General features: G+C 38.3%; 1 protein-coding gene across 1 annotated transcript; it reads right to left on the bottom strand.

Moving 5' to 3' along the window:
• Nucleotides 1–8493: 8493 nt before the first annotated feature.
• Nucleotides 8494–9195, bottom strand: LOC116262669 (agamous-like MADS-box protein AGL80). Its single transcript, XM_031642150.1, has one exon. The coding sequence runs from the start codon at nucleotides 9193–9195 to the stop codon at nucleotides 8494–8496; it is 702 nt and encodes a 233-aa protein (XP_031498010.1).
• Nucleotides 9196–13367: the final 4172 nt, after the last annotated feature.

The following is a 13367-nucleotide window of genomic DNA, read 5'->3' on the forward strand; positions in this document are numbered from 1 at the left end:
CAGCCCCTTCTGTCTTTTCCTGAACGTTGCCCTCCTTATGGAATCGTTGGTGATGTACGCCAACTTCACCTTCTTCCTTCCCATGATTGACAGGCAGTCTCTGGTCCTCGGGTGACGAAGAGGTGGAATGGTTTCGGGGGTCTTATCCTCAGAGAGTGTGAAGGTGATACCGCAGACCTTTTAATTTCATTTAATCTACTAAATGCACCACAGCCACTTTGTTGGCGTGAGTGATTGTAATTGGATGCAATCGGTATCTCAAATAGGAAGATAACTTGGCAAAATTTGTGAGGAATTACTACTGTTTACTGGCAAACATTTGAAACTGCCGTTACCTTCAGCAATTTTCCGTGGCCATTTGCAGAAACAAATTAGGATCATTGGTCGTCATTACATATATATATATATATATATATATATATATATATATATATATATATTACACATTTTCTTTTATATGTGACGATTGATTCGCACACTTTTAGTTATGTCCGACCAGGGTAACACATCAACTAACTTAACAATTTGTAATTTTTTGGAAAAGAAAATGACAATATTGCCCAGTGTCTTGAAGCCATGTTCAATGGGCATGTGTTTTTGGCAATACATAATATTAAAATCATGTATACCTATGTAAATTAATTTTTAACCTATGTAAAATCTATGGTATAAAATAATATAATATCTAGGTAAATTTTTAACCTATATAAAAAATCTACGGTCAAGAATTTTGAAAGTTTTATGCTGTGAGTTCTTATTTACATGTTCAAATAACATGATGTGAGGATACATGTCAAGGTTTTGGAAGAAGATCCGCTGTTCCTTAACTTTCCTGGCATCGAAATGTATCAGTACTAGCTCAAGCTGAAGCTGCTTGTACCTGGCCATGGCCAAGTCAAGCTTGTCGTTCACCATGGACTTCAAAGTTCGCGTCTCATCGATGTCGAGCTTTTGTATGTTCTCCACATCGACCACCGCTTCCATCAGCTTCTGCGTCTTCCCAGCGTCCGCGTTCGTCCTGGCCAACGTGCTCACCGCCTCCCTCAGCTTGGCTATCGTCGACCGGAGAAAACCTTCTAGATTCATGATCGTTCTACTTTCGCGTTCCTCTTCCAGCAGTTGACGGAACTGGTCAAGGATTTCCCGGACTTGCACGGGATCGCGTGACCAATTGAGTGACTGTTCTAGGCTCTTGTCGAGGACTCGAGTGAGCGTACCAAGGTGGAGGCTGCTAGGGTTGTTATATAGTGCTATAAGGACACATGGGTTGTCACTAAAGGTGCTCCATGTTTTAATGGAAATAGGAAACGCATCTGTTGCAAAAGGCTCCTTGCCAGGTTACGATTGGGGTGCGAAGTGAGTAAAATTGGAAGATTCCTTAGCTACGCTTTATGGGGAACCTTAATGAACTAAATTTGAAACGCATATGTCCAGTTTTAGAGGTTGGTAATTCAGGTGGCATCCGATGCCTTCTTTCCCCCAATGAAGATTGAATTCGATGGAGTCGGATTTAACTTGGTCAGCATCGGATAAAAAAAGATCCCCCATGAGTAGGAAATGGGATTTTGCTCTGAAAAGGATAGAATTGCCCTTGGAAAAAAGAAAAAATAGAGTGAGATGAAAACAAAAATGCCCCCAATTTCGATAATTTGCATGTTGATATATTAGCTTGAGTCCAAGGCTAATTATGGAAAAGGCATGCACTAATATATGGATTTGTACATAATGTTGGTGGGATTCATTAAGCTATGTATTAGTGCATCTGCAACTTACATAATTAGAAATTAACACAACCGGCGTGTTTTTCGGCTTTGAATGTACTATACTATCTTGACAACCTACATATTTTTGTTTCATAAATATAGATTGTAACAACCTGGCCCACTCCTATATATGACTCAAACTCCACGTCAGACAAAACTCAACCCGCTTTTTAGTTTCAGTTCTTACGAAAAAAGGCTAGTAACTAGGATACTTGATCACTTTAATAACCTTTTTTATAACTTTCCCAAGGTTCTTCACAATTTTACATACATGACTAAACTTTTTAGGCTGTTGACATGTAAACTTGTACCATATGTATAAAGTGACATAGACGACAGATTGAACATGTGCTTGGTAACAGTTTGAGATCACGGTTTTGCTCCTCAAGGACCGCACAATCAGATGTGGCTGAGTTAGCTAAGAAAGTGATGCCAGCAGGAATTGAATTATGAGACCTATGTGGCAACCATGGTTCACTTTTGATATGGCAATATGATGGCTTAAGAGTGAACACTTCTGCACTTAGGCTTAGGTTTTTGAGTGGGTGGAGGAGACCTACAGCCTGGCAAAGAGCCGACGCTAACACCCAATTCCTTGTCCTGGTAGGGTATAGGGATGACTTTTGGTTTCTGGAGATAATGCATCCGCTACACTTAAACTTGTGTATTGAACCACTTTTTTGTAGTATAGGAGGTTGACAACTCTTGACACTCAAAATTGAGATTGGCCGTCTACCAGCCGCCACCCTCAAAACATCATGTCAACCCCAAGTACGACCTTGAATATGTGTAATTACCATATGGATGGGTCATGTACACGGGATATCTCTCAATTAGTTTCTTAAATAACTTGCAATTTCGTAAGGCTGAAAGTACCGAAGATAGCAACAAACTGCGATTTTGTTTAAGTGAACATCCATCAACTCTCAATATTGATGCTATGAAACTATAGTCAATTCGTCGTGGGCCAACATTCAACAGTGTTCTTGGTAAGTTCAGGAGCTTAGTTGAGTAAAGTGAGCTAGCTAGACAATCAAAATGCGACGACCTAAAATAGACAAGGGTAGGAAAGTAGCATGAAAAATTCGGTCAAGTTAAATTCAATCATATCTACTCGTGCTATTAATCGATTTCACTGCACACATTGATGTTAAACTAAATCGGTCAATTGGAATATCACAGTCTACGTGCGCTTGCCTTTCTAGTAATACCTCAACAAAGCAAATGCGAAATTCAGCTCAGTATTTCACTCGTGACAAGGCGGTGTAGATACTAGATTCAGGGTTTTATGCATTTTAGAGAGCTACTAAGTCTCTCGACTTGAGTGCCGTTTGTTTCAATTAGAAATTAAAAAAAAGATTCAAAAATGCCATTTTTTCCTCGCAAATTCTAAGTTTGTTAGGCTCATCTTTTGATATGTTTATTCGCTGCAAGCGGGTGGGCAGGAGGAGAACCCCATCCATTCATTAACATCTTTTTGATATGTTAAATTATAACCAATACAATGTGAAAACATATAATAAGTGGACATGTCAGTGTCCTCCCATCCCGGAAAGGCACAGAACACCCAGAACAACAAGCATAGGAATCTATACGTACCAAAATAATGTATAGAGCCCTTACAACACCAAAAAGAGGGAATCTATAGATACCAAGATAATGCGTAGAGCACCCACAACACCAAAAACAGGGCATCTAAACATACCAAAGCAATGCATAGAGCACCCACAACACAAAAACTGGGCATCTAAAGCTACCAAAATTGTGCAACATTGAACATTCAAAGCAGTAGTAATAAATTGCCCAGTTTGACCTGTGACAATATTGCTGTCAAAGACGAGCTGCATCACTCCAGGTAAGAGAGGATGGCCCGTAGGATTCTACTGCAGCTGTCAGCAATCTCAAAATTTTCTCTTCACCACACGGATTAATACTGGGAAGGCAAGCTTTCTCTCGGTGTAACTAGGGGTGTAGATGGATCCCCATACGTTAAATTACAGATCTTGTCTTTAATCTGCTTTAGTTAGATTTAGTAAAGAAATTAAAATCCGATTGGTTATAAGATTCCAATTCAGTCGGCAGCTTCATGGCTAAACAAAATTCGATATCGGACTGGGTTCGGAATAAAAACTCAATCTGATTAGATGTACATCAGATCTAAAAACCAAGGTTTGAATCCGACTCCGGTTGCACGGGATTTGATCAAGTTGAAGTTGATAGAAATCAAAATCGGCAAGCTCCCTCATGTGGGTGGCAGAAGGACCACACATAAGATAAAACAATTTGTAAACAATTTTAACGACCGCCGGAGGATTTAGGAATGAACTGTGCAGTTTGGATTCGGGAGCAGTTAAATGCAGGGAGAGATAAACTCAACATGAACCAGGAACTAGAGAATTTATCAAATTGGTCTCATCTGTATACTGGTACTGAATTTCATAAAGCTCCCCCACAAAGGCAGAAAGTTGACAAAATTTAAAAAAATTGAGCTCTGAAACGTAGAATTGTGGAAAAAGTCTGCAATTACATGACGCCTGAATACCACAGAAGCATAAAACTACTGTTCTAAAATACTAGTCGTATATAATTAAATAGAAAATATTTCGCAAGATTAGTCTTACGACGTTTTGTTCTGAAAGTTAGAATCTCGAAAGATTAATCTTATGACGTTTTGTTCTAAAAGTTAGAATCTCGCAAGATTAATCTTATGACATTTGAACTTTTTGTTTTTCCCACCGGAAAGCGGTGAAAGAAGAACGCCCACAAAGGATACGCAAACATTATAGTGATTCAAACTACTGGCGAGGAATTATGTCTCTTTAGATCAACTTCCTCTCTTTCGAGAAATACATGACTCTAGCTAGTCCCTTGTTTTGGAAAAAACTGGTGATTGTTTTTCCTCAAGAAAAAAAACTTTGAGATCGCGTTCGAATGCCCTTTATATATTTTCGGCTTAAACTGACGCACTCATCTTTGATGGTCATCGGACTGGGTGTTTAATCATGCTTCATTAATGCAATACATTGACTGGCCGTAATATAATAATAATAATAATAATAATGATAATAAAGAGTAATTTAAATATTAACGTTAAAAAGGCCGACAATACACAACAATTTTCTCCGTTTTTAATATGAAAAGAAAGCAAAGATTCACAACATTGGTCGCATGTCAAACAAAGACGCGAAAAACATGGAGATTTGTTGCCAAGTTAATAAACTCATAAATATTGCGGCTTTGGCCAAAGGGGCTTACTCACCGACCTAGGGCCCAGTGAACAATGTCGACGAAAGTCCACCAAATGAGCGATTCAATTGCCTTTTTCATATGGTAAGGGTTGTGTTTGATGAAAAGAAAGACTTTGTTGTATGACTTGCCAGTTGGAAACAGTGAGACGACTTGCCTGATCGCCACGGCACTCTCGTGAGTCGTCCCATCAAGCTGACGCAAAATCGAAGACTAATTATTAAAGTCGTAATTTAAAGAGTTAGTGCGGGGTGCTGGTAACGATGGTGCGTTCAAAGTATTTTATTATTATTATTATTATTATTATTATTATTATTTTATAATTTCATTTTAAAAGCTTAACATAAAAATTTTAATAACACAAATGCACGTTCATTTGAATAACACAAGTACACATTAATGTATGCAACATGATTCATATACGAAAATCAGAATTAATTCAGTTACTTTTCACCTCAATAGTTTTGAAAATTTGAAGACCAAGAAAATAAACTTTTCAATAAAATCAATCGCCATTTATTTTAGATTGCAAATGACAACTAAAAGCAGTTTAAAATTACATCCACAAAATTTTTTAGCATATATTGCAAAGCATATTTAGGAGAGGCAAGGTGGGTGAGGAGAGGCAAGGTGGGTGAGAGACAAGGGAAGAGGTCTATGTACGTGGTTGACTTTAACCCTAAAAATTGGACAAAAATAAATCGACTCGCATTTGACCGCACCTAACTCGGGTAAAACACGAGTCGAAAGAGGATAATTTTAGTCCGGTGCGGTCAGATGCACCTGACTCTTGATTGACCGCTTTGGTTGCGCACAAGAGGCGCCGTTACACACCGGAGGTGCACCCACACCACGTGGAACTCTGGTGACTTAGGAGGGAAGGTGCAACCTACGGACATGGAAAATCATCCAAACTAGAATGCATTTACTCCTCTTCTTTCTGAAAATGCTTTCTAATGTTGCCATATTCCCGTCGAGACATTTCCTGATTTCAGGGATCCTCCAATCATTTCCTTTTCTCGAGATAGCCTTCCCGAATTTCCACCTAAGGGGATCGCTAATGCCTAGAGGCATGTCTCTCTTTTTATTTATATATATATATATATATATATATATATATATATATATATACATCTCTCTCTATATAAAATGACTCTAATTAACCAAAGTCACCCATCTCACTATCAACATTCATCTAAAACATATAAATGGTTGGGAAAAAAACATAAAAAAAAATATGAATTAATACTAAATAACAAAAATGTCAATTACCTTTTTCTTTTGTTTTTTTCTTTAACCATCTATTATGTTAGATGAACAGTGCTGGTTAAATGGTTGGGTGACCTTAAAAAAATAGTCACGATTCAATTTATATATATATATATATATATATATATAATGACTTCAAAAAATGCACATCTAGCGACACCAACACCATGTCTAGGCCGTCCGATCTTTTTTATTGGACGGCCCACATGCCCATGTTTTTTTTTTTCTCTCTTCATTGAAGCAATTTGGGCGATGGTGGTAGAAGGGGGTGGGGAGACTCCTGATCCCCACCGTTGGATGGTGACACAACCCAACAATCAACTGGGTGGTGCCGGCGAAGGTAGGGTGGCCATCTCTCTTCCACTATCGTGCAAGAGGAAAGAAGAGGGGACAATTAGTCCCCCTACTGTCTGATGGCGGCATCAAGTCGGTGGCTAATGCTGACCAATGGTCCCTGACAAGTCGTCCCTTCCACTTTCTCACATTGCTATATATATATATATATATATATATATTGTCAAGGGTCATAAATACTCACTAATTGAGAGAAAAAAATCAGCTAATTAATTCAAAAATATTATGCCATTCAAATTTTACCTCACTTGATTAGTTTTCTGTAAATAATTCTTAAGGAGCATTTGATGCCAGGGAAAAAATCCATGTATTTTTTAGTTTGCTTGTACATAATTCTTTATAGTACATGTACATATATTTTGGTGTCTAAGCAGTGGGGATGATAATATATTCAATTTAGATTAGATATCCAGTCAAACCACTCTAAAAAAATTGAATATGTAAAAAAAAATTAATATTCGACTAAGAAATTTGATCAGGTTTGGATTTAAGAAATGACATTTGATCAAATTTGGATTTGGATATATATGAATATCTGATCGAATTCAGACATAGATTCAATTCAGGATTTATTCTTAAACAAATATCATATTGCTAATGCTCTTACATTTTGAACAGCCAAATTCAGCAGATATGAATGTAAAAATTGGATTCAAGTTGTGAAATTGGATTTTGGGTTTGCGTATGCATGAATTTCAACTGAATATGTGAATATACAAAAGAGCGGTTGTCGTAGGGTATATCTGATTTCAATCCCATCCATTGACATCCCTCTTAAGTAGACAGGATATCATCTAAGAATAGGTCGAGTTAAACTTGAGATATCCATTGAATCCTACCTAAATTTTTCTTTTGCTTCAATTGTTCATTGCTCCTCCTAATTTTGTGCACTTCCACTTTTTGAAGGAGTGCTACATGGGAGGAAATGGTTCTCTCTCTCTCTCTCTCTCTCTCTTTGGTGTTAACCCATTCAGAGGCTTCTACCCAAATAACTCCTTGATGGGTATAGTTTTGCATCTCTTGTTGCCCCTTTTGGGAAGGATTCATTTGCAAACCACCGCCTCCAATAGGCATTGATAATTGTAATTAGCAATTGCCAGTACCCTTATCAACTTCGCAGAGAAGACATCATACCGTATATACATATATATCCCACAGTATCTCATGTTTCTTCATTTGTCATTCCTATTTCTACATATTTCCCCTTATATGTATTGAATGATTTGAACATTTTTAGTTAGAGTCCGATCAAGGTATCACGTCGATTACCTTAATAATTTCTGATTTATTACAAAAAAATGACAATATTGCCTTGTGTTTTGAAGGCCTGTTCAATGGTTTGTGCGTTCTTGAAAGTGAAAAATGGTGTTGTAGTTTCCATTACCGCGACATGAAGAAATAAAATTGGATTCTGAACAATATAATAAGTTTTGTTGGGTACATCTTAATGAAGCATATGGTAGAGCCCATATCTTCCGATTGCGGTTTTTTCCTAGTGTTTTATTATAGTATTCAAAACTTGGGAACAAAATTTAAATGTAAAATTTGATTGTTCAAAATCTCGAGGGTCCATGGCCCCTACTGGCACCCCCTTGTCAACACCTTTGCTGAAGAAGGAGCTTCATCCTTCCATGGCGAAGATTGTATTTAAGATTAATACTTGTTTACATTGTAAGGCAATTAAATATTTGAACAACAAAGTCTATGACAATTTCATGGAAGATAATTGAAATATGAACAACAAAGACTAAGCGCTTGCAACAATGAAGGACACCAAGGAAATTCACTAGATATAACCATTTCTAACCCAGTTCTTGAATAAACATGAACATGAAATACTACACACTCTCACATATTGCTACTATAAATGAGATTGCTCATGAATAGCATTAGCACGACCCCTCACATGGATTGATGAATATAAAGGCCAATCCGGCAAGTCGTTTTCCGAAGAATTCAGGAAACTTTCCAGTAGTCTGAATTGCTCTTTTTCTCTTTCATTGGTGGCAGCACTTCTATGCTCATTTATTTGTTGCATCAATGGTGGCGCCTGTACTAATGGCTGTGGTGACAATGTCTGTGCAGATGAAGGCCACTGTAACTCCAACCTAGCCTGAACCATGGCATGCTTGGTCGCCACCACGCGTGATAATGCGCGAACATCTTCAATGCTTGCTTCAAGCAGAAGTTCCTTGTTGTACATGCTTTCAACCAACCTCAGGGTCAATTCAAGATCTAGGTTCTTTTTTGACATCTTAGCGTGCTGCTTCTTCAACTTTTCTATCCTTTCCTGGAGAAAACCTTCAGCATTCATCAACAATTTTATCTGATCTACTTCTATCAATTCTTTGAATTTGCGAATGCCTTGCTGAGCTTTTTCAATGTTTGGCCAGATCTCCGGCAGCATATCATTCCGGCCGAAGATGATGGCACAGGCAATGACTCCGCAAAGGATGCTTAGCTCAGACAACTTCTTTAGCAGCCCCTGCTTCCTTTTCTTGAAGGTTGCCTTCCTCACTGAGTCCTTGGCAATGTAGGCCAAGGTTTCCTTCTTTCTTTTCATGCTTGTGGTTCTGCAGTTGATGATGATGAGTACTTGTGCTTGTCTCCTTAAATACTTGATGCAGAGGCATACAGACTTATCGTAAACCTCGCCCCGAAATTAACGGACGATAAATTAACAAAGAAATGGTATGAAAAAAGGAAAATGTAATCTCCCCAAGAGGGAAAGAAGAAAAGCAATTCAATTAGTCATTAATGAGTTTGGTCATCCGGTCGGTACATGGCTCAACAAAGCTGAGATCGGGCCTACTTTGGCCATCAACTTCATACCCGTCGGATAACCCGGTTATGCAGTGGCGGAGCCAGGACAGTCAAACCTCTGAATCCGGGTAGGGCCAAACTGAATTTAAATCTAAAAAATACATAGATTGATTAAAAAATAATATTTTTTTCAATGTAAAAGGTTGTGCCCCCCCCCCCCTCCCTCCGCCCCTGCGGTTATGTATACCCTTATTCAAAACCATTGGCATTTTACTTTTTTAATTTCTCATATACCTTCAATGACATGTCAATAGTTTCTATCTCATGAGATGATTGAGAGGCTATCTATCAAATTAACGGACGATAAATTGACAAAGAGATGGTGCGAAAAAAGGAAAGGATAATCTCTCGAAGAGGGAAAGAAGAGAAGCGATTCAATTAATCATTAATGGTTTTGGCCATCGGGCCGGCCCAAAGCTCAACAAAGCCGGGATTTGAAGCTCTTGCTTGCAGCTCCAGCCAGGCCCACTTAGTTATCAGGCATACCTCGACTATCCATACCTGAAGTAAATAAAAGGTTCAAATAGTTAATGAATAAAAGGCTGTTGTGCTTATGGATCTAAAATATCATTATGATCTAGATGAATCTCAAGAACCCATTTGTGATTGGTATACGCATGCCTGTATCCCTAGTTGCTAGAGAGGACCTACATTGAGGAACTTGAGTCTGGCCAGGGTGCTGATATGCAGTTGGACTTCCTCCTCGAACTAAATCACCTGCATTTGGGTTTTGATCCAGAACTTGACCATTTTGGCTCAAACCAGGTAGGTAACCTGTCTAGACCCACTCTGCGTCAATAATGCATCGACTTTTCGTTCTTGCTAGGCTTGTTTCATTTTTAACTTGAGTTAATAATGCACCATTGTTACCAGGTCTGGCATTAGATTACAATGGATGCAATGGTGTGAGAAATTGGAAAAGCTACTTTAATGGTGCTTTCATGGAGAGTATTAATGACGAAACATGGCAGTTTGGGGAAGAAAAAAGGAAAAAAAAAATAAAAAACAGGTGTTCTTGTGCTAAATATGTCAAATACAGGTCATTTGTTGCTTACAAGATTGGACAATCTGATGTATAGGGAGCAGTATATTGTGCTCTAGAGAAGTTTAAACAAACACCTATGTATCTTATGTTAGTTTAATTTCCATATGTTTTCGCCAAATCCACCTTTGTAGATTTTTCAATCGATTTATAGAGAAAAAGCTAAAATCGAAAGTTTCTCACCTAAAACACTCATCTAAGTTTGACCATAAGCTTCGCAATACCTAAAAAATCATATATATCTACGGAAATTAATGCTTAATCTATGTAAAACCTATCGTCTAAACTTTGGATTTTTTTTTTTTTTACTATGGAGTCTTATTTACATGTTCAAATAAAACGATTCGAGGATACATGCCCAGGTTTTGGAACAGGTTTCATTTTTGTATATGCCTGATATATGAAAGAAAAAGAGCATACAGATATAATATCTGGCCTATGAATTTTAGAAAAAGTTAACATGGTGGAGCTAACCCCAGTTCCTTAATTTTCATGGTATGCATCAATACTAAACCAAAATTCAATGTAACGACTCTCCCTATCGATGGCCATTGGCCCATGAAATTTTCATGGTATGCATCAACACTAGACCAAAATCCATGGGTTACTCGATCATCAATTGATATGCTTTCAACTTTAGACTATTGCAGATGCACTATCTTCGTTTATACTATAGCAGTTTTACATCCAGCCTTGCACGGTAGTAAGCACCAAATGATATATATCATCTCCAGTACTGGCAACAACTTTTCTTGTCCTGGAGTAATTTTTGAAGTATTTTAAATCATAGTTAGAAAATTCCAAGATTTACTTAGAAAATGAGAAAGAGTGTCAAGTATACGCAAACTTCCCACTTCTCCCCATGTCAAACGAATAAAAGCACCGTGAATCCATATAAAATATCAATGGAAAAGTCAATGAGTTGCAATTTAGTCAGATCATGAGCTGCATTATTAAATGGGGAGTCCTTTCGCAAGGACAACATACATGTGCAATTTGGGAGGTTTGGATTCCTGCATATCTTGTAAAACTGGAGTCATTTAATCTCCGTTTCAAATCCATCTCTTCGGGCATACCATCGGATATGTCTTAAAAGCGGCCTTCCGCTTATGAACGCAAATGTAAAACTGCGAGTCATTCATCCGATGATCTCGGTTCTGTTTAATTTGCGACATACATGTCTCGGATCAACCAACTAATGAGAAATTTTACAATGCGCAGTAGATCTTCCAGTTTGTTTTATAATACACAAGCTGGGATCGACATAACTGCAACAGATTATGACAACCAAAACCCATCAGACACAGGCAGCTAGCTAGCGGCCATGGCGGTGGTGGGGACATGGGCATCAGAATCTGCATTAGGGTTAGAGTGTCTTTAATTTTGGAGGAGAGAAGTTCAAGCCAAAGTACATATCATTTCAAAACACAGCAAAAACTTCTAGTGCTCACGTACTTCTAGACTATAATCTCACCATGATAGTCCTACATCATGTGGATACAAGATGCCATTCCTAACTTGTTTAGGACATGGGCAGTTCAACTATCGTATATTTACACATTGGTTTGTGCATATCAGAACTGAGCAGAACCGGAAGCACAATGCAGGTTTCCACATGGATCCAGTTCATGATCTCAAAGCTAAGCGATGCATGACTCCGCTCTGGGATCTTTGAGCATAGACCACATCACATGGACATCCTCATAAGCGCATGCCATCACTTCACCATGGAGATCCATCTCTACTGTCACTGAAGAACCTGAAAAGTATCGGCTCACAAAATAAATAAAACAGTTCCCTTGCTAGAATTTTGATCTTCTAAAGATTAAAAATGATAAACAGATGAAGATGAAAACGAGCGATGTACGCACCTGAATGGGTCTTCCTGTTCCTAGCAGAAGCAAAAAAGCTGCGGGCCTTCCTCAAGGGATATGTGATCGTGTACACCCAAGTCGCCATTGAACTCCTATGGTAAAGCAGCTTCCCCTGGGTTAAATAGGCAAAGAAGAAGGAGGTGTGTCCCTCAAAGCCAGGGCAAGATCCATGTGAAGTGGTCAGTGAGACTGAAATGAATTAGAATCAGTATCTCATGTGGCATGTTCACATGGAGAGGTCATTATCTCACAAAATCTTATTATACAGTCTCTGCCAATAAAATAAAGGATTCTGCTTCTAAAGCTCTCTCTGGTCAATGCAATATTTTACTCAGCACTCAAACACATTTTATATATATATATATATATATATATATATATATATATATATATATGGAGAGGAAGAGAGAGAGAGAGACCACACACACAAACGGGCATCATTGAGAGGAGTGTCAATGGAGCAGCAATCTTTCCAAGGAGTCGACCGACCTGAAATTATAAAAAGAGTAGTACACTGTGGCAATAATTAATTATGGCTTTAGAAACCATTCTTAATTATATTTACATGTTTAAATGCTTAGGTATGGACAGGGTATGGCCATGCATTAAATGGGATTATAGAAGTCTGATTTGGTGTAGTGGGTCTCTGTCAGGACCTATATCTAGACCGAACATTACGAACATTAATATCCATTTCACGTCCGGTCGCTGACATCCCCAGTTAGGCCGCCGGCCGCCGCCCTTAACTGCGCCAGAGTCGATTTCGGGTTTGGCTTATTGACAAGCCGGAAGAAGCGAAAAGTGGTAAGGCTTTTATTTCCCAGGTTTCCCCCCCTTTTTTTTATTAAGCCGCCTTACTTATTTTGCCTCCTAATTAGATTTCCAGGTTTTAAATTCAAAAATTATTAGATTGGATTGGGAGCATGACTGATGCCCAAAAGGAGATCATTAGTTGGTGAGTGCGAGGAAATACCACCGTTCATGTAAGATTGGATG

Source organism: Nymphaea colorata, chromosome 10 (genome assembly GCF_008831285.2).
Source record: "Nymphaea colorata isolate Beijing-Zhang1983 chromosome 10, ASM883128v2, whole genome shotgun sequence".
Classification (NCBI taxonomy): Eukaryota; Viridiplantae; Streptophyta; class Magnoliopsida; order Nymphaeales; family Nymphaeaceae; genus Nymphaea; species Nymphaea colorata.